The 23,330-nt window shown below is 41.3% G+C and overlaps 1 protein-coding gene across 2 annotated transcripts; it reads right to left on the reverse strand.

The window, feature by feature from the left end:
* Positions 1-1,139: 1,139 nt before the first annotated feature.
* plekhb2 (pleckstrin homology domain containing, family B (evectins) member 2) lies at positions 1,140-10,422 on the reverse strand. Of its 2 annotated transcripts, XM_055922668.1 has the most exons (8): positions 9,892-10,419; positions 9,540-9,588; positions 9,061-9,213; positions 8,759-8,861; positions 8,602-8,641; positions 4,956-5,042; positions 2,851-2,968; positions 1,140-2,666 (listed from the first exon to the last, which is right to left on the reverse strand). In XM_055922668.1, the coding sequence occupies exons 2-8, from the start codon at positions 9,574-9,576 to the stop codon at positions 2,521-2,523; spliced, it is 684 nt and encodes a 227-aa protein (XP_055778643.1). In that variant the 5' UTR covers positions 9,577-9,588; positions 9,892-10,419; the 3' UTR covers positions 1,140-2,520. The 2 variants fall into 2 exon arrangements, with proteins under 2 accessions (XP_055778643.1, XP_055778644.1); XM_055922669.1 differs by lacking the exon at positions 9,540-9,588 and having other exon boundaries at positions 9,892-10,422.
* Between the last annotated feature and the right edge of the window lie 12,908 nt (positions 10,423-23,330).

Raw genomic sequence — 23,330 nt, forward strand, 5'->3', positions numbered from 1 at the left:
TATCCTCTGCAGCAGAGGTAACTCTGGGTTTTCCTTTCCTGTGGTGGTGGTCCTCGTGAGAGCCAGTTTCATCATAGCACTTGATGGTTTTTGTGACTGCACTTGAAGAAACTTTCAAAGTTCTTGAAATTTTCTGGATTGACTGACCTTCATGTCTTAAAGTAATAATGGACTGTGGTTTCTCTTTGCTTATTTGAGCTGTTCTTTCCATAATATGGAGTTGGTCTTTTGCCAAATAGGGCTGTATTCTATATACCACCCCAACCTTGTCACAACACAACCGATTGGCTCAAATGCATTAAGAAGGAAAGAAATTCCACAAATTAACATTTAACAAGGCACACCTGTTAATTGAAACGCATTCCAGGTGACTACCTCATGAAGCTGGTTGAGAGAATGCCAAGCGTGCAAACCTGTCATCAAGGCAAAGGGTGGCTACTTTGAAGAATATCAAATATATTTTGATTTGTTTAACACTTTTTTGGTTACTAGATGATTCCATATGTGTTATTTCAGTGTTGATGTCTTCGCTATTATTCTACAATGTAGAAAATAGTAAAAATAAGGAATAACCCTTGAATGAGTAGGTGTGTCCAAACTTTTGACTGGTACTGTATATATATCCAACTGCAATTATAAACTGACATACAGCTTATCATTCACAAGAAACTGGGATGTAAACACAATGCATAGGAGAGTAATATTGTGATACTAACAGTGATGTGAAATATAGGGAACGGTGTTAAGAGACAAGCAGTTTGTCCCCAGACCCAACACACACAGCACTGTCATGTCAAATGTGTAAATAATCTATAGAATGTGCGTGTAGTCTACATTTCATACTAACTAAGCACTATTATTTATTTGCTCTCGACTGTCATATCAAAGTTAATTGTTTTTCGAAAACACCATGGCTGCGTTTACACAGGCAGCCCAATTCTGATATTTATTTTCAGTAATTGGTATTTTGACCAATCAGATATGGAAAAGATCTGATGTGATTGGTCAAATGACCAGTCAAAAGACCAATTACTGGAAAAGAGATCAGAATTGGGCTGTCTGTGTAAACGCAGCCCATGTGACATCAAGCGGCTTCCCTTGAGCCAAGGTGGAACTCAGAAGTTGCTAGGATTTACATATAGTTTCAAACGTGAATTTAATGATAATTTAATACATTATGGTTAAAATGTCATACATCACTGAAGAGCAATAAACAATGCATTAATTCTGCATAACAAAGCATGTTTCCCATTTGAAATGTAAGGTATAATGATTTTTACTTCATTTGATATCAAATAAATATCCTATATCATAAATTACTGTATACAACTTTCATGTCAAAAGAGAAAACAACCTAGTATTCCAAATGTCTATACAATGTGGCATAACTTTGAATGAAATGTAAGACTTTGAAATTGAATATAAAAAGGTTAATAGGTGAGAAACCAGTCTCTATGTGTTCAGTGATAAAAAAACAATGAGGCCACTCAATTATTTAACTAGTAACTTATCCACTTAACCAAAGAGCACAATGTAATCAGTCAAATATGCCATTAATATCAGTAACAGGAAAAAGTTAAATATTTAAAAAATCATTTTGGGAGTGTGAGTAAATTCAAAACAATTAAAATGTCAAGGAGTATCTTTCAGTTCTCTGTTGTAGCAGCGATTAAACTTAAGATGAAACTGATGACGCTTGTGCATACCCTAACAAACACATGCATCTCCTGAAAGTCCATTCAAACGTGAGATAAAATAAAATACATGGTTTAACGCTGACAATGGAGTAATAGGAAAACAAAACAATAAGGACTGTAGTAAAGAAGAAAACAAATCCCATGTTCACTTCCCCTTAAATTATATCTAATATCCTACCATGTTAAAGGAATGACAACCAAGAAACATATGAAGGTGAGTAAAATTACAAAGATAAAGTGGAAAACCCTCACAAAAGCACATTGGATGTAAGACAGGTTTTAGGTGAAGAATCAGGATGCTCAACCTTCAAAGGAACAAAGAAATGTAGCCTACGCGCTCAGGCAGGTGCCACAACACTCTTTTCCACATTCTTATTGACCACTCTTCTACATGGGACATCAGAACACTTGAAATTTGCTAGACCTGAAAAGATATTTAATATCTCTCTCAAAACCTTTCCTTCAACTGTGCGTTAGAATATCCAATTATCATTTGCGTTTATTCAAAAGTACATTCGTGTTTCAAACAAAAGGACAGACAGTACAAACAAAAGAAGAGGCAAGCTGCATAATAGCTACTGTGCCTAATAGAAAGTGCTAGAGCATTAATACATCAAAAGTTTTGGTAAGGACACAAATGGAGTAATTTACTGGCACATCACAATCATGCGTCATAGGTGAACAAAGCCCAACCATCACATACATTTAACTCCTCCATCTCTGTCACATGGCTACAGAGATGAAGTTGCAGTGCTACCAACATGTGGGAACGGTGTGTGTCAGTTGGGGGTGGGTATCGTTGTAAGCGCTTCCTATGAAGACACTAGAAGACAGAGAAGAGAGAGCCAAGAGCCAATCCAGTCGCAGCTCCAGCAAGCATGCTGAGAGCCACGTCTCCTCCATCGTCACGTTGACGCTCGTGAACAATAACCTGATTCATCCCTTGGGGATTCCTCATAGGATATGCTCCTACAAATCATGGTGGGAAACATTAACTGCAGTTAGAATGGTGGAAAAAAGCTATATTGCAAAATAGTAACTGAAAGATTACATCCATTAAAAGAACATTTAATTAAATGTGATTATCAACGTAACTTTGACATTCCTTCGGGAGCATGCAAACGAAAAAAGTGTGAATTCACCCTGTACGTACCTTGGTATTGATAGGGGTATGCAACAGCATAGGGCTGCCCATCAGCTGAGTAAATTATCTGTGTGCCATGGACAGGAGGAGCTGGGGCATACCCTCCATAAGCGTCTGGAACATAAACCTGTTGGAAAGGCAGAAATCACTTGTGTCACTATTGGGGAGACTACCACTACTGCCCTGGTATCTAGAGAACTGATGCAAGCCATATACATTTATCCAAAACCACAATATATAGCATAAACACCATGTTACAGTGCCTTCAGAAAGCTTTCACACCCCTTTACTTTTTTCCATATTTGGTTGTGTTACAGCTTGAAGGTAAAATTGATTACATGTAGATTTGTTGTCACAGGCCAACACACAATACCCCATAATGTCAAAGTGGAATTATGTTTTTTTTTTTTTTAATAAATGAAAAACATGTGAAAAGCTGAAATGTCTCAAGACAATAAGTATTCAACCCCTTTGTTATGGCAATTTGCTTAACAAGTCACATAATAAGTTGCATGGACTCACTGTGTGCAACAGTGTTTAACATGATTTTTGAATGACTACCTCATCTCTGTACCCAACACATACAGATAATTGTAAGGTCCTTCAGTTGAGCAGTGAATTTCAAACAGATTCAACCACAAAGACCAGGGACGTTTTCCAATGTCTCAAAGAAGGGCACCTATATTGGTAGATGGGCTATAAAAAAAAAATACAAGTAACATTTTTTTTTTAAAGGCAGACATTGAATAACCCTTTGATAGTGAAGTTATTAATTACACTTTGGATGTTGTCTCAATACACCCAGTCACAACAAAGATACAGGCGTCCTTCCTAACTTAGTTGCCGGAGAAGAAGAACGCGCTCAGGATTTCACCATGAGGCCAATGGTGATTTTAAAAAACAGTTATAGTTTAATGGCTGTGATTGGAGAAAACTGAAGATGGATCAACAACATTATAGTTACTCCACAATACTAACCTAACTGACAAGAGTGAAAAGGAAGCCTGCACAGAATAAAAAATACTCAAAAACATGCATCATGTTTGCAACAAGGCACTAACTAAAGTAATACTGCAAAAAAGAAATGTGGCAAAGCAATGAACTATTAGTCCTGAATACAACGTGTTATGTTTTGGGCAAATCCAATACAACACTGAGTATCACTCTATATTTTCAAGCATAGTGTTGGCTGCATCATGTTATGGGTATGCATGTAATTGTTAAGGACTGGGGTGTTTTTTTTTAAATAAAAAAAAGAAATAGAGCTAAGCACAAGCAAAATCCTGGAGAAAAATCTGGTTCAGTCTGCCTTCTACCAGACACTGGGAGATGAATTCACCTTTCAGCAAGACAATACCCTAAAACACACAGCCAAATCTTCACCGGACTTGCTTACAAAGAAGGCAGTCAATGTTCCTGAGTGGCCGTGTTACAGTTTGACTTAAATCTACTAGAAAATCTATGGCAAGACCTGAAAATGGTTGTCTAGCAACCAATTTGGTAGAGCTTGAATAATTTTTAAAGAATAAATGGGCAAATGTTGCACAATCCAGGTGTGGAAACCTCAGACTTACCCAGAAAGACTCATGGCTATAATCGCTGCCAAAGGTGCTTCTACAAAGTATTGACTTGGGTGTGAATACCGTACTCTATACCATCTACTGCACCTTGCCTATGCCGTATGTACCACCACTCATTCATATATCTTTATGTACATATTCTTTATCCCTTTACACTTGCGTGTATAAGGTAGTAGTTGCGGAATTGTTAGATTAGATTACTTGTTGTTATTACTGCATTGTCGGAACTAGAAGCACAAGCATTTCGCTACACTCGCATTAACATCTGCTAACCATGTGTATGTGACTAATAAAATTTGATTTGATTTTGATTTGATTTATGAGATATCTGTATTTTATTTTCAATAAATGTGCAAAAATGTCTAAAAACCAACTGTTCACTGTCATTAAGGGGTATTGCGTGTAGATTGAATTCAGGCTGCAACACAACAAAATATGGAGTAAGTAAAGCGGTATTAATACTTTCTGAAGGCACTAGACTGCTCAAAGCATATATACAAACGTAAAGTCTAGGCAGCAGGCTCACATACGTACCGGAGGTGGAGGACCATATTCAGAATATGGAGGAGGGGCAGAAGCAACAATTTGCTGCGCAAAGCCAATCTGAGGAGGTGCGACCACCTAAAAATATAGAGATATACACATACACACAGTACCAGTCAAATGTTTACACACCTACTCAAAAATAAATATCAGAATTGGGCTGCCTGTGTAAACGCAGCCATGGTGTTTGAAAAACAATTAACTTTGATATGACAGTCGAGAGCAAATAAATAATAGTGCTTAGTTAGTATGAAATGTAGACTACACGCACATTCTATAGATTATTTACACATTTGACATGACAGTGCTGTGTGTGTTGGGTCTGGGGACAAACTGCTTGTCTCTTAACACCGTTCCCTATATTTCACATCACTGTTAGTATCACAATATTACTCTCCTATGCATTGTGTTCACATCCCAGTTTCTTGTGAATAATAAGCTATATGTTAGTTTATAATTGCAGTTGGATATATATTTTTATTTATTTTTATTTTTATTTATTTTATTTTACCGTTATTTTACCAGGTAAGTTGACTGAGAACACATTCTCATTTGCAGCAACGACCTGGGGAATAGTTACAGGGGAGAGGAGGGGGATGAATGAGTCAATTGTAAACTGGGGACTTTTAGGTGACCATGATGGTTTGAGGGTCAGATTGGGAATTTAGCCAGGACACCGGGGTTAACACCCCTACTCTTACGATAAGTGCCATGGGATCTTTAATGACCTCAGAGAGTCAGGACACCCGTTTAACGTCCCATCCGAAAGACGGCACCATACACAGGGCAGTGTCCCCAATCTTTTTAGACCAGAGGAATATATATACAGTACATTTACATTTACATTTAAGTCATTTAGCTGACGCTCTTATCCAGAGCGACTTACAATTTGGAAAGTTCATACATATTCATCCTGGTCCCCCCGTGGGGAATGAACCCACAACCCTGGCGTTGCAAGCGCCATGCTCTACCAACTGAGCCACACGGGACCACCAGTCAAAAGTTTGGACACACCTACTCATTCAAGGGTTTTTCTTTATTTTTACATTGTAGAATAATAGTGAAAACATCAAAACTATGAAATAACACACATGGAATCATGTAGTTTTTGCTTGTTCTTATCTGTAATTAAATATATTATTAAACTGCGTTGTTGGTTAGGGGCTTGTAAGTAAGCATTTCACCAAGGTCTACACCTGTTGTAGTCGGCGCATGTGACTAATACAATTTGATTTGATTTAGTAACCAAAAAAAGTGTTGAATCAAAATACGTTTTATATTTGAGATTCTTCAAAGAGCTTTGCACTCTTGACATTCTCTCAACCAGCTTCACCTGGAATGCTTTTCCAACAGTCTTTAAGGAGTTCCCACATATGCTGAGCACTCTTCTTATTTGTGTACTTTAGTAGGGGTTTCTTTGCAGCAATTCGACCATGAAGGCCTGATTCACGCAGTCTCCTATGAACAGTTGATGATGAGATGTGTCTGTTACTTGACCTCTGTGAAGCATTTATTTGGGCTTCAATCTGAGGTGCAGTTAACTAATGAAATTATGCTCTGCAGCAGAGGTAACTATGGATCTTCCTTTCCTGGGGCGGTCCTCGTGAGAGCCAGTTTCATCATAGCGCTTGATGGTTTTTGTGACTGCACTTGAAGAAACTTCAAAGTTCTTGAAATGTTCCTGATTGACTGACTTTCATGTGTTACAAGTAATGATGGACTGTCGATTCTCTTTGCTTATTTGAGCTGTTCTTGCCATAATATGGACTTGGTCTTTTACCAAATAGGGCAATCTTCTGTATACCACCCCTACCCTGTCACAACAACTGATTGGCTCAAGCGCATTAAGGAAAGAAATTCCACAAATTAACTTTTAACAAGGCACACCTGTTAATTGAAACACATTCCAGGTGACAACCTCATGAAGCTGGTTGAGAGAATGCCAAGAGTTTGAAAACCTGTCAAGGCAAAGGGCGGCTACTTTGAAGATTATCAAATATATTTTGATTGGTTTAAAACTTCTTAGGGCTGCAATCCCGGTAACGGGATCGATATGACAACAGCCAGTGAAAGTGCAGGGCGCCAAATTAAAAAAACAGAAATCTCATAATTAAAATTCCTCAGACATACATGTGTCTTATACCATTTTAAAGGTAATCATGTTGTTAATCCCACCAAAGCGTCCGATTTCAAATATGCTTTTCAGCGAAAGCACCACAAACGATTATGTTAGGTCACACCAAACCACATTAAGCACAGCCATTTTTCCAGCCAAAGATAGGAGCAAAAAAAAAAAAGCATAAAGAGATAAAATCAATCACTAACCTTTGATGATCTTCATCAGATGACACTCATAGGACTTCATGTTACACAATACATGTATGTTCTGTTTGATAAAGTTCATATTTATATAAAAAAATCTGAGTTTACATTGGCGCATTACATTCACTAGTTCCAAAAACATCCAGTAATTTTGCATAACCACAACATTTCAACAGAAATACTCATCATAAATGTAGATGATAATACAAGTTATACACATGGAATTATAGATATACCTCTCCTTAATGCAACCTCTGTCAGATTTCAAAAAAACTTTACGGAAAAAGCAAACCATGCAATAATCTGAGACGGCGCTCAGAACAATAGTCAAATTAGCTGCCATGTTGGAGTCAACAGAAATCAGAAATTACATGATAAATGTTTCCTTACCTTTGATGATCTTCATCAGAATGCACTCCCAGGAATCCCAGGTCCATAATAAATGCTTGATTTGTTCGATATTGTCCGTTATTTATGTCCAATTAGATACTTTTGTTAGCACGTTTGGTAAACAATTCCAAAGTCACGAAGCGCGTTCCCTAAAAGCTGACGAAATGTCCAAAAGTTCAGTAACAGTCTGTAGAAACATTTCAAACGATGTATTGAAACAATCTTTAGAATGTTGTTAACATAAATCTTGAATAACGTTCCAACCGGAGAATTACATTGACTTCAGATGAGCGATGGAACAGAGCTCCCTCTTATGTGAACGCGCATGGTGAAAGCATGGTCAGGTCATGGCAGACTTGACTATTCCTCTTCCTTCTACAGACTGTTGACATCTAGTGGAAGCCGTAGGAAGTGAAAACTCATTCATATCTCGCTGTGATTTCAATGGGATCTTGGTTGAAAATCGACCAGCCTAATAATTTCCACTTCCTGTTTGGATTTTTTCTCAGGTTTTTGCCTGCCATATGAGTTCTGTTATGCTCACAGACATAATTCAAACAATTTTAGAAACTTCAGAGTGTTTTCTATCCAATACTAATAATAATATGCATATATTAGCAACTATGACTGAGGAGTAGGCCGTTTACTCTGGGCACCTTTCATCCAAGCTACTCAATACTGCCCCTGCAGCCACAAGAAGTTAACACTTTTTTGGTTACTACATTATTCCATGTGTTACTTCATAGTTGATGTCTTCGCTACTATTCTACAACGTAGAAAATAGTAAAAATAAAGAAAAACCCTGGAATGAGTAGGTCTGTCCAAACTTGACTGATACTGTATATTAAGACCTGAGCTTTAATACTGTCCATAAGTAGACTAGGATATGCAGGCAGAGGGTCTTTGCAGACCAGCAGAAACTCACAGAGCTGATTCTGGCATCCTGGAGAGCCATGGTCCATGCCCTGAAACAACAATGGGAAAACAAGAATAAACTTGAGTTTTCAGCAGGCTAACCTATATACACACACAACTATTCAGTTTATTCAGTCATATTGATTACAATGGAAGAGATGTCTTACAGTGCATCATCTGCACTGTCTCCACAAATGCTGATAACCCGTCCATCTCTGCAGACTATCTGGAGCAGGGCATCTCGACTTCTGCCCTCTGGAGGGTTTAGATCTGTGGACAGTGAAAAGGTGGATGTAACGGTTGGTTGATGGGTTGGTGTGGATATATTTGAGTCATTAAGTAGACGCTCTTATGCAGGGTGACTTACAGTTAGAGCATTCATCTTAAGTTTGCAGGGGGGGGGGGGGGGTCCTATTGCGAGTTGAGAGGATTGGATAGAAAAGTATAGCAGATGTAGGTAGTCAAGTACCTTGACATGCAGTTGCACTGCGAATGTTAATGCAGTCCACTCTCATGTGGATCTCATCCTCCATATCTCGCCGGTGCTGGTCATCATAGAAAACCAGCCGCCCATCAGACCACAGATCAAACCAGTTCCTCTTCCACCGCCGCAGAATAGTGCCTGTATCATTTAATTATATTTAAATACTCTTAGCACTTGTGCAAACACAGTTCTAAGCCCCAAAGAGCAATGAGCCCACGGTGGTATGGAAAACTACATGACGAAATTCTGTGAAGTGTCAGGAAGAAAACATTTCTGCAACGAAAACTAGCAGTTCTATTGAACATGTTCAGAAAACAGGGAGGAACCTACATGAATATGTCCAATAGAAACGCCAGTTTTCGTTACAAAACGTTTGGAGTAATGATTACACTCCAGGTTTGTGACAGACTTGTGTACTGCACTAGTGACAGTGTACAGCTAATGTTAGCTACAGCTCCACTCACTCTGCCGATGGAGGAAGCCACTTTTCACAATCGACATCGTTAGGTTACTCTGAAAATAAGCAATTATAAACATTTGGAAACACCAACAAAAAATGCTTACTGGATATAGCGAAATCTATTTAGCTATATAACGTTACAAGGTCATTTTCATATCTAATAGCTAGTTTAGCTAAACCATCGTAACACTCACTGCCTACACTAGTGCCTGGTATGCTAACTAACGTTAGCTGACCGAATCTATTTACGTTGGCATTTGACCCTTTGGTAAACTATGCTTTGAAGCTTATTCGGACAATATTGCTGTCGATTATAATATGACTAGCTACACATGCCATATCTGTAATTAAATTACCTCTTGTGGAACGTCCTTTTCAAAGCCCTGAGAGGACAAAAGTTAACTGTCTTGTTTTGAATGACATCATCAATATCAGCTGACTGGTCCTTAATTAGAATGCTGGGAATTGAAGCCACGATAAACAATCATATTATTCGTTCCCTGTAATGTTACAATAATAAGTCGTGATTGTCTTTACTTTTAAAATATGAAGGAGCCAAACCTTAAAGTTATCCAATCATAAGGACATGATCAAATCTGTATCTTTTGAGCCAAAGAAAATCTAGGATGTCATGAATTATGAATGTCTGTAGCTAATGTTCAGCTAATGAATGCTGTGTTCATAACCAAGTGGGGAAGGTGGTATTTAACACATGACAGGGAAAAATCCACTTAAAAGGCCTTCCAACTCTTAATTACTAGTGGGGAAATAATCAATAGATGACGTTGCGTGCTTGTTCGAAATGGGAAACTGAGAAGTCAGACATCCGACATGATTGTGTTCAAGTGTTTTTGAAGTTGAAACAATTCTTATATCAGTAAGATTTTAGTTTGATAAGTTAGCCAACATTGCTAATAATATAGTTAGCTAACTTGCTTAACTACATGCTCCGGAATTTCGGTGACTACTTAGTATTTTTTAAACTCCCGCTTTGGGATGGATGTGTTAATGTGTAGTTCATACATGCAGAATTACTGTTTTAACACAATTAGCCACAAAATCCTAGTTTGAAAGCGACTCTTTTTTTGGAAGCTGTGCTCCGCCATTTCCCCTACATTTTCCTACACGTGAGCCAGCCCCCTAGCAATTTGAGTTCTAGGCAATGAGCTTCAGTCCCTCGCCATTTGAGTAACAGCTAGCAAGATGCACACACAGCAGATCGATTGAGCAATGACTTGGTGCACATAAACTCAGCAAAAAAAAAAAGAAACGTCCTCTCACTGCGTTTATTTTCAGCAAACTTAACATGTGTAAATATTTGTATGAACATAACAAGATTCAACAACTGAGATATAAATTGAACAAGTTCCACAGACATGTGACTAACAGAAATTGAATAATGTGTCCCTGAACAAATGGGGGGTGAGGTCAAAATCAAAAGTAACAGTCAGTATCTGGTGTGGCCAACACCTGCATTAAGTATTGCAGTGCATCTCCTCCTCATGGACTGCACCAGATTTGCCAGTTCTTGATGTGAGATGTTACCCCACTCTTCCACCAAGGCACCTGCAAGTTCCCGGACATTTCTGGACATTTCTGGGGGGAATGGCCCTAGTGTAACAGATGTATAGTGTACTCTCCATGCGTTGTGTTTTATAATAATAAATAACTTCGGCCAGTGGTCCCAGTTGAGCATCATTTATTTCTGCTGTTGTTAAATGGGAAACAGCACGTTAGTTGTGCAGGGCTTAACAGTGTTGATGGCTGTCGATGACAAAATCCCTTGCGTCACATTTTCATACTCGGCGAACAAAATACAAAAATACAATACAAAATATAACATGTATAAATACCTGTTGTTAAATGGGAAACAGCACGTTAGTTGTGCAGGGCTTAACAGTGTTGATAGCTGTCGATGACAAAATCTGTAGCATGAAGACAACTGTGTTAGCCGTGGCTTATGTGACCATGACATCGGTGTATGCTAGCTAACACAATTATTTACAGCAATCATATGCCAAAGCACATCCCAGAAAGCCCCTCAATCCCTAACAGGTACCATATGCCCACACATGTATAAAATCAGTAACGTACAGCAAACTTGTACACATTGTAAAATAGAAAATAGAAAACAGTATTCAGAACGTGACCTACCCCTTGCATCACATTTTCATACTGGGAAGACCTGACGTTCGCGATCTCCCCCTATCTGCAAGTGGGGCCAATCACAACACCCCTTATTGTCATCAGAATTGAACTAACCAATAAGAATGCTTGAACATCAAATACACATTTCTTTAGAGGCAAGTGGAAACATAACCAACCCTGTTACACTAGCCCTCACCCTCCGATCCAACTGGCCCCAGCCGTGCTCAATGGGATTGAGATCCGGACTCTTTGCTGGCCATGGCAGAACACTGACATTCCTGTCTTGCAGGAAATCTTGCACAGAACGAGCAGTATGGCTTCTGGCATTGTCATGCTGGAGGGTCATGTCAGGATGAGCCTGCAAGAAGGGTACCACGTGAGGGAGGTGGATGTTTTCCCTGTAACGCACAGCGTTGAGATTGCCTGCAATGACAACAAGCTCAGTCCGATGATGCTGTGACACACCGCCCCAGACCTTGACAGACCCTCCACCTCCAAATCGATCCCGCTCCAGAGTACAGGCCTCGGTGTAACGCTCATTCCTTTGACAATAAACACGAATCTGACCATCACCCCTGGTGAGACAAAATCACGACTCGTCAGTGAAGAGCACTTTTTGCCTATCCTGTCTGGTCCAGCGACGGTGGGTTTGTGCCCATGGGCGACGTCGTTGCCGGTGATGTCTGGTGAGGACCTGCCTTACAACAGGCCTACAAGTCCTCAGTCCAGCCTCTCTCAGCCTATTGCGGATAGTCTGAGCACTGATGGAGGGATTGTACATTCCTGGTGTAACATTTTTTGATTCCAAGATGGCGTAGCAGTCGGACGTGTGTTTGTCTTGTCCCGTCTTGTCCCGCGTAAATAGTCCTCGTATTTTTTGTATACATTTTCACTTTCCATCTTGGAACTGAATATACATTCCCGCAACCCGCCTCACCCAATGTTGTACGGATCTGCTATTTTTTTATACTTTAGAACCGTAAGCCCAATCAGAAGCTAGCCAGATAACTAGCTACTAGCTAGTAGTCAGTTAGCCACTGCTGCGGTCTTCACCCTTAACTCGGACACCAGCCAGCTTCAGCTCGGGCCAATACCTGCCAGTCTGCAGGCGCGATATCAACCCAGAGAATATAGGACTGCTTTTTCTCTACCACATCACCGGATTCCTGACGCAAGCTCTGGACAATTACACCGGATCATCGTCGCTAGCTAGCTGCAACCAAGTGGCTACTACTGGCTAATACCTCTGTCCCGAAACAAGCACCAGTTAGCCTTGAGCTAGCCTCGAGCTAGGCCCATCTGCCGGCTAGCCGAAGAGGTCTACCAGCGAATTCTTGGGCTACAATACCTCTTTTGCCAATTGGACTGGACCCTTTATTGCCGACACGGAGCCCCGCCGATCCATCACGACTGGTCTGCCGACGTAATTGTCCGAGGTGGTTTCAACAGGCTTTTCCATTGCGACGTTTCTGAATACCCATCTGCTAATTATTAGCTGTCTTATCGGCTGCTATCTAAATAAATATACCGGGAACAATTTTTTTTCTTTTTTCTTGGGTAACTATATCTATTTTGCCAATTGGACCGATCCCCTCTACCACACGGAACCCCACTAATCTACCGACGGAAACGAACGAGGTGACAAAAAAAATAAAAATAATAATAATAAAAATTAAAAAAACAGACCTCCATCCTATGTTATCTTGCTACCGATAGCCAGCTACCCGGCCAGCTGTCTGGATCGCCGTGACCCCAACCAACCTCTACTCACTGGACCCTTATGATCACTCGATTAAGCATGCCTCTCCTTAATGTAAATATGCCTTGTCCATTGCTGTTCTGGTTAGTGTTTATTGGCTTATTTCACTGTAGAGCCTCTAGCCCTGCTCACTATATATCCAACCTCTCAGCTCCACCACCCACATATGCGATGACATCACCTGGTTTCAATGATGTTTCTAGAGACAATATCTCTCTCATCATCACTCATTACCTAGGTTTACCTCCACTGTATTGACATCCTACCATACCTTTGTCTGTACATTATTCCTTGAAGCTATTTTATCGCCCCCAGAAACTTCCTTTTACTCTCTGTTCTAGACGTTCTAAACAACCAATTCTCATAGCTTTTAGCCGTACCCTTATCCTACTCCTCCTCTGTTCCTCTGGTGATGTAGAGGTGAATCCAGGCCCTGCAGTACCTAGCTCCACTCCTATTCCCCAGGCGCTCTCTTTTGATGACTTCTGTAACCGTAATAGCCTTGGTTTCATGCATGTTAACATTAGAAGCCTCCTCCCTAAGTTTGTTTTGTTCACTGCTTTAGCACACTCTGCCAACCCAGATGTTTTAGCCGTGTCTGAATCCTGGCTTAGGAAGACCACCAAAAATTCGGACATTTTCATCCCTAACTACAAGATTTTCAGACAAGATAGAACGGCCAAAGGGGGCGGTGTTGCAATCTACTGCAAGGATTGCCTGCAGAGTTCTGTTTTACTATCCAGGTCTGTTCCGAAACAATTTGAACTCCTACTTTTAAAAATCCACCTCTCTAAAAACAAGTCTCTCACTGTTGCCGCCTGCTATAGACCACCCTCTGCCCCCAGCTGTGCTCTGGACACCATATGTGAACTGATTGCCCCCCATCTATCTTCAGAGCTTGTGCTGCTAGGCGACTAAATTGGAACATGCTTAACACCCCAGCCATCCTACAATCTAAGCTTGATGCCCTCAATCTCACACAAATTATCAATGAACCTACCAGGTATCACCCCAATTCCGTAAACACGGGTACCCTCATAGACATCATCCTAACCAACTTGCCCTCCAAATACACCTCTGCTGTTTTCAACCAAGATCTCAGCGATCACTGCCTCATTGCCTGTATCCGTAATGGGTCAGCGATCAAACGACCTCCACTCATCACTGTCAAACGCTCCCTGAAACACTTCAGCGAGCAGGCCTTTCTAATCGACCTGGCCGAGGTATCCTGGAAGGATATTGATCTCATCCCGTCAGTAGAGGATGCCTGGATATTTTTTTTAAATGCCTTCCTCACCATCTTGAATAAGCATGCCCCATTCAAGAAATTTAGAACCAGGAACAGATATAGCCCTTGGTTTTCTCTTGACCTGACTGCCCTTAACCAACAGAAAAACATCCTATGGCGTTCTGCATTAGCATCGAACAGCCCCCGTGATATGCAACTTTTCAGGGAAGCTAGAAACCAGTATACACAGGCAGTTAGAAAAGCCAAGGCTAGCTTTTTCAAGCAGAAATTTGCTTCCTGCAACACAAACTCAAAAAAGTTCTGGGACACTGTAAAGTCCATGGAGAATAAGAACACCTCCTCCCAGCTTCCAACTTCAGTGAAGATAGGAAATACTGTCACCACCGACAAATCCACTATAATTGAGAATTTCAATAAGCATTTTTCTACGGCTGGCCATGCTTTCCACCTGGCTACCACTACCCCGGTCAACAGCACTGCCCTCCCCTCTGCTACTCGCCCAAGCCTTCCCCATTTCTCTTTCTCCCAAATACAGTCAGCTGATGTTCTGAAAGAGCTGCAAAATCTGGACCCTTACAAATCAGCCGGGCTAGATAATCTGGACCCTTTCTTTCTAAAACTATCTGCTGAAATTGTTGCCACCCCTATTACCAGCCTTTTCAACCTCTCTTTCGTGTCGTCTGAGATTCCCAAAGATTGGAAAGCAGCTGCGGTTATCCCCCTCTTCAAAGGGGGAGACACTCTAGACCCAAACTGCTACAGACCTATATCTATCCTACCCTGCCTTTCTAAGGTCTTCGAAAGCCAAGTCAACAAACAGATAACCGACCATCTCGAATCCCACCATACCTTCTCCGCTATGCAATCTGGTTTCAGAGCTGGTCATGGGTGCACCTCAGCCACGCTCATGGTCATAAACGATATCTTAACCGCTATCGATAGGAAACAGTACTGTGCAGCCATATTCATTGACCTGGCCAAGGCTTTTGACTCTGTCAATCACCACATCCTCATCGGCAGACTCGACAGCCTTGGTTTCTCTAATGACTGCCTCGCCTGGTTCACCAACTACTTCTCTGATCGAGTTCAGTGTGTCAAATCGGAGGGTCTGTTGTCCGGACCTCTGGCAGTCTCTATGGGGGTGCCACAGGGTTCAATTCTTGGACCGACTCTCTTCTCTGTATACATCAATGATGTCGCTCTTGCTGCTGGTGAGTCTCTGATCCACCTCTACGCAGACGACACTATTCTGTATACTTCTGGCCCTTCTTTTGACACTGTGTTAACAACCCTCCAGGCGAGCTTCAATGCCATACAACTCTCCTTCCGTGGCCTCCAATTGCTCTTAAATACAAGTAAAACTAAATGCATGCTCTTCAACCGATCGCTGCCTGCACCTGCCCGCCTGTCCAACATCACTACTCTGGACGGCTCTGACTTAGAATATGTGGACAACTACAAATACCTAGGTGTCTGGTTAGACTGTAAACTCTCCTTCCAGACTCACATCAAGCATCTCCAATCCAAAGTTAAATCTAGAATCGGCTTCCTATTCCGCAACAAAGCATCCTTCACTCATGCTGCCAAACATACCCTTGTAAAACTGACCATCCTACCAATCCTCGACTTCGGTGATGTCATTTACAAAATAGCCTCCAAAACCCTACTCAATAAATTGGATGCAGTCTATCACAGTGCCATCCGTTTTGTCACCAAAGCCCCATATACTACCCACCACTGCGACCTGTACGCTCTCGTTGGCTGGCCCTCGCTTCACACTCGTCGCCAAACCCACTGGCTCCAGGTCATCTACAAGACCCTGCTAGGTAAAGTCCCCCCTTATCTCAGCTCGCTGGTCACCATAGCAACGCCCACCCGTAGCACGCGCTCCAGCAGGTATATCTCTCTGGTCACCCCCAAAACCAATTCTTCCTTTGGCCGCCTCTCCTTCCAGTTCTCTGCTGCCAATGACTGGAATGAACTACAAAAATCTCTGAAACTGGAAACACTTATCTCCCTCACTAGCTTTAAGCACCAGCTGTCAGAGCAGCTCATAGATTACTGCACCTGTACATAGCCCATTTATAATTTAGCCCAAACAACTACCTCTTTACCTACTGTATTTATTTATTTTGCTCCTTTGCACCCCATTATTTCTATCTCTACTTTGCACCTTCTTCCACTGCAAACCAACCATTCCAGTGTTTTTTTTACTTGCTATATTGTATTTACTTCGCCACAATGGCCTTTTTATATTTTTATTTATTTATATATATATTTTGTTTGCCTTCACCTCCCTTATCTCACCTCACTTGCTCATATTGTATATAGACTTATTTTTCACTGTATTATTGACTGTATGTTTGTTTTACTCCATGTGTAACTATGTGTTGTTGTATGTGTCGAACTGCTTTGCTTTATCTTGGCCAGGTCGCAATTGTAAATGAGAACGTGTTCTCAATTTGCCTACCTGGTTAAATAAAGGTGAAAAAAAAAAAAATAACTCGGGCAGTTGTTGTTGCCATCCTGTACCTGTCCCGCAGGTGTGATGTTCGGATGTAACGATCCTGTGCAGGTGATGTTACACGTGGTCTGCCACTGCGAGGATGATCAGCTGTCCATCCTGTCTCCCTGTAACGCTGTCTTAGGCATCTCACAGTACGGACGTTGCAATTTATTGCCCTGGCCACATCTTCAGTCCTCATGCCTCCTTGCAGCATGCCTAAGGCACGTTCACGCAGATGAGCATTGACCCTGGGCATCTTTCTTTTGGTGTTTTTCAGAGTCAGTAGAAAGGCATCTTTAGTGTCCTAAGTTTTCATAACTGTGACCTTAATTGCCTACCATCTGTAAGCTGTTAGTGTCTTAATGTCCGTTCCACAGGTTCATGTTCATTAATTGTGTATAGTTCATTGAACAAGCATGGGAAACAGTGTTAAAATCCTTTACAATGAAGATCTGTGAAGTTATTTGGATTTTTACAAATTATATTTGAAAGACAGGGTCCTGAAAAAGGGACTTTTCTTTTTTGGCTGATTTTATGTGATGTAGCAAGGTTTGGCCCCTAAGTTATTTTTCCAACCGTTTAGTTCTGAACAAAACCTTTATTTATTTATTTTGTTCCGACCAGCAAAATAAAGTTCTGAACCGGTTCCAACCAAAAAAAGTAGCGGTTTATATCGTTTTCTTTCTAATCTTTTTTAAACCTCTGAAAAATACTTTTAAATTTAAAAAAAAACATTTAACTCGACATTGAATTACTTTACCAATCAGTGCAGCTAGAACAGTTTGCTGGGGAGTGGGTACTCGATTTAATCTGCATAGATAAGTAATTAAGAGCAAATTCTATTTTGCTGTAACAGAATGGTTTAATTGTAATGAAAGACAAACACTATGCTGCCAGTCACGTAGGGCGCGAGATGCAACTGAAATTGAGGGTGAGGATAGTGGAAGCTCGACTTGAAGTGCTGGGCATCTTGTTATGACATGCATTACTAGAAATAGGCCCACAGAATTAAATTTACGGAGGATCGTTTTTTATGAAGGAATTTTGAATGTCTTTGAATTTCCTAGTTGGGCTAACAAGCATGTTGTGTGCAGAGCAGCACTATAATTACAAACACGTCTTACCTTTTTGTAGTTAATAAATCTGATGTGAAACTTGATAACTGTAGTATTCCTTAACTAGCATTGAAAAAGTAAATCCATTCTTCTCTAATTAAACATCTCTCCCTAATTTTGGAATTACACTTGTAACGTCATCAGTAGACTAAATCAAATCAAATCAAATTTATTTATATAGCCCTTCGTACATCAGCTGATATCTCAAAGTGCTGTAGAGAAACCCAGCCTAAAACCCCAAACAGCAAGCAATGCAGGTGTAGAAGCACGGTGGCTAAGAAAAACTCCATAGAAAGGCCAAAACCTAGGAAGAAACCTAGAGAGGAACCAGGATATGAGGGGTGGGCAGTCCTCTTCTGGCTGTGCCGGGTGGAGATTATAACAGAACATGGCCAAGATGTTCAAATGTTCATAAATGACCAGCATGGTCAAATAATAATAATCACAGTAGTTGTCGAGGGTGCAGCAAGTCAGCACCTCAGGAGTAAATGTCAGTTGGCTTTTCATAGCCGATCATTAAGAGTATCTCTACCGCTCCTGCGGTCTCTAGAGAGTTGAAAACAGCAGGTCTGGGACAGGTAGCATGTCCGGTGAACAGGTCAGGGTTCCATAGCCGCAGGCAGAACAGTTGAAACTGGAGCAGTAGCACGGCCAGGTGGACTGGGGACAGCAAGAAGTCATCATGCCAGGTCGTCCTGAGGCATGGTCCTAGGGCTCAGGTCCTCCGAGAGAGAGAAAGAAAGAGAGAATTAGAGAGAGCATACTTAAATTCACACAGGACACCGGATAAGACAGGAGAAGTACTCCAGATATAACAAACTGACCCTAGCCCCCCGACACATAAACTACTGCAGCATAAATACTGGAGGCTGAGACAGGAGGGGTCAGGAGATACTGTGGCCCCATCCGATGATACCCCCGGACAGGGCCAAACAGGAAGAATATAACCCCACCCACTTTGCCAAAGCACAGCCACCACACCACTAGAGGGATATCTTCAACCACCAACTTACCATCCTGAGACAAGGCCGAGTATAGCCCACAAAGATCTCCGCCACGGCACAACCCAAGGGGGAGCGCCAACCCAGACAGGAAAATCACGTCAGTGACTCAACCCCCTCAAGTGATGCACCCCTCCTAGGGACGGCATGAAAGAGCACCAGTAAGCCAGTGACTCAGCCCCTGTAATAGGGTTAGAGGCAGAGAATCCCAGTGGAGAGAAGGGAACCGGCCAAGCAGAGACAGCAAGGGCGGTTCCTGGGCCAGACTACATTCAATCATATGACCCACTGAAGAGATAAGTCTTTAGTAAAGACTTAAAGGTTGAGACCGAGTCTGCGTCTCTCACATGGGTAGGCAGACCATTCCATAAAAATTGAGATCTATAGGAGAAAGCCCTGCCTCCAGCTGTTTGCTTAGAAATTGTAGGGACAATTAGGAGGCCCGCGTCTTGTGACCGTAGCGTACGTGTAGGTATGTATGGCAGGACCAACTCGGAAAGATAGGTAGGAGCAAGCCCATGTAACGCTTTGTAGGTTAACAGTAAAACCTTGAAATCAGCCCTTGCCTTAACAGGGAGCCAGTGTAGGGAGGCTAGCACTGGAGTAATATGATCACATTTTTTGGTTCTAGTCAGGATTCTAGCAGCCGTATTTAGCACTAACTGAAGTTTATTTAGTGCTTTATCCGGGTAGCCGGAAAGTAGAGCATTGCAGTAGTCTAACCTAGAAGTAACAAAAGCAACACTCTACTCAGCAAACTGGATGTAGTCTATCACAGTGCCATCCGTTTCATCACCAAGCCCCATATACTACCCACCACGGCGAACTGTATGCTCCCGTTGGCTGGCCCTCACTACATATCTGTCACCAAACCCACTGGCTCCAGGTCATCTATAAGTCTTTGCTAGGTAAAGCCCCGCCTTATCTCAGCTCACTGGTCACCATAGCAGCACCCACCCGTAGCACCCGCTCCAGCAGGTATATTGCACTGGTCATCCCCAAAGCCAACACTTCCTTTGGCTGCCTTTCCTTCCAGTTCTATGCTGCCAATGACTGGAACGAATTGCAAAAATCTCTGAAGCTGGAGTCTTATATCTCCCTCTCGAACTTTAAGCATCAGCTGTCTGAGCAGCTTACCGATCACTGTACCTGTACACAGCCAATCTGTAAATAGCACACCCGACTACCTCATCCCCATATTATTACTTACCCTCTTGCACCCCAGTATCTCTACTTGAACATCATCTGCACATCTATCACTCCAGTATTAATGCTAAATTGTAATTATTTTCACCTCTAGGGCCTATTTATTGCCTACCTCCCTACTCTTCAGCATTTGCACACACTGTACATAGATTTTATTTTTTTCTTTTCTTTTGTGTTATTGACTACGTTTGTTTATGTGTAACTCTGTGTTGTTGTTTTTGTTGCACTGCTTTGCTTTATCCTGGCCAGGTCGCAGTTGTAAATGAGAACTTGTTCTCAACTGGCCTACCTGGTTAAATAAAGGTGAAATAAAATAAAATAAATAACAAGATGCCCAGTGCTTCATGCCCAGCGCTCTCCTCACTCGCATTTCGCACTCTACACTACACTTGTCTGTGCAATGCATGTACATAGTTCGCCCGCTCCATAGCAAGCTGCTCTATCCATCGGTGAAGTAATTTAATGTTGAGTTAAATGTAAAAAAGAAAAAAAAGAAATCAGAGGTTTAAAAAGGATTGCTGGCAGGCAGATGCTGGAATATGTTTTTGGGTGACAGAATGAGGGCTTTGCACAGGTGCTTTGTACAATTTTTGTTGGACAAGGAATAAATGCCCAGAACATAAAATTACATTATTAACCGGTTCCCATGCTTTTAAATAACCATTCTGTTCCGGAACAGTACAGATCACCTTCGTTTTCGGTTCTGTTCCACAAATAATTTAGTCATTTTCTTGTTTTCAGTACTGTTCCTTGAACCGGTTCCAACCATTGCAGGCAATTTTCGGGGAACACTTGGCTCAGTGAGTGCTACTTTCAGAACTACTGGCTAAAAAGTATACAAAAGTACTGGAGAATTTCTTTAACATTGACAATATGGTCAAACTAGCTACATTATCAATATTGATATAAGGTTGTAATTGTAAAAAATGAATATTGTCATCTTTTGGTTCAAAAGGTGAAAGAAGTTTCCCACTTGGAGTTGTTGAAGTGAAAATGTCCCACTGGGAACTAGGAGTTTCTGATAACTTCAAATATACGTGTTGTGAACGCAGCATCATCTCTGAGCTCTGATTTCTCCCAGAGAGGAAGAGGTGAAGCAAGGGTCGACTCCGCCCAAAATCTGTCTGCGCGAAAATAAACGTGAGGAGTTTTTGTATGGGTCAAGATAAAAGTGAGTTGCTAATTTGATACGTGAGGCTTATTTGATCTTATAGAAGTTTCATGATGCTCAGGTTGTTACAAGTGTACTGATATAAGTGTAATACACGTGAAATTCCGGCGACTATAAGAAAAACTATTTTATATCTGAGTTGTTTGTGGCTCTTAGTCACACATATATCTGACCTCTCATTGGCTAGAACAGTGGCGTTAAGGATCCGGACTGGGAGGGGTCCTGTCTAGCCTGCAGGTGGTATGAGTAAAACATTTATACATTTGAAATACAGTACCAGTCAAAAGTTTGGACACCTACTCATTCAAGTTTTTCCAAAGTTTTTTAAAAACAATTTTCTACATTGTAGAATAATAGTGAAGACATAAACTATGAAATAACACATATGGAATCATGTAGTAACCAAGAAAGTGTTAAACAAATCAAAATATTTGGTATATTTCAGATTCTTCAAAGTAGCCACCCTTTGCCTTGATAACAGCATTGCACACTTTTGGCATTATCTCAACCAGCTTCATGAGGTAATCACCTGGAATGCATTTCAATTTACAGGTGTACCTTGTTAAAAAGTTAATTTGTGAAATTTCTTTCCTTCTTAATGCACTTGAGCCAATCAGTTGTGTTGTGACAAAGTAGGGGTGGTATACAGAAGACAGCCCAATTTGGTAAAAGACCAAGTCCATATTATAGCAAGAACAGCTCAAATAAGCAAAGAGAAACAACAGTCCATCATTAGTTTAAGACATGAAGGTAAATCAATCCGGAAAGTTTCTTCAAGTGCAGTCGCAAAAACTATCAAGCGCTATGATGAAACTGGCTCTCATGAGGACCGCCACAGGAAAGGAAGACCCAGAGTTACCTCTGTTGCAGAGGATAAGTTAATTTGAGTTACCAGCCTCAAAAACTGCAGGCCAAATAAATGCTTCACAGAGTTCAAGTAACAGACACATCTCAACATCAACTGTTCAGAGGAGACTGCGTGAATCAGGCCTTCATGGTCAAAATGCTGCAAAGAAACCACTACTAAAGGACACCAATAAGAAGAAGAGACTTGCATAGGCCAAGAAAGACGAGCAATGGACATTAGACTGGTGGAAATCTGTCCTTTGTTCTGATGAGTCCAAATTTGAGATTTTTGGTTCCAACCACTGTGTCTTTGTGAGACCCAGAGTAGGTGAACGGATGATCTCTGCATGTGTGATTCCCACTGTGTAGCATGGAGGAGGTGGTGTTATGGTGTGGGGTTGCTTTGCTGGTGACACTGTCTGTGATTGATTTAGAATTCAAGGCACACTTAACCAGCATGGCTACCACAGTATTCTGCAGCGATACACCATCCCATCGGTTTTGCACTTAATGGGACTTTCATTTGTTTTTCAACAGGACAATGACCCAATACACCTCCAGGCTGTGTACGGGCTATTTGACCGAGAAGGATAGTAATGGAGTGCTGCATCAAATCATCAAATCTCAACCCAATTTGAGATTGTTTGGGATGAGTTGGACCGCAGAGTGAAGGAAAAGCAGCCAGTGAGTGCTCAGCATATGTGGGAATTCCTTCAAAACTGTTGAGAAAGCATTCCAGGTGAAGCTGGTTGAGAGAATGCCAAGTGTGTGCAAAGCTGTCGTCAAGGCAAAGG

The sequence above is a fragment of the Salvelinus fontinalis genome, chromosome 5 (genome assembly GCF_029448725.1).
Source record: "Salvelinus fontinalis isolate EN_2023a chromosome 5, ASM2944872v1, whole genome shotgun sequence".
In the NCBI taxonomy this organism is placed as follows: domain Eukaryota; kingdom Metazoa; phylum Chordata; class Actinopteri; order Salmoniformes; family Salmonidae; genus Salvelinus; species Salvelinus fontinalis.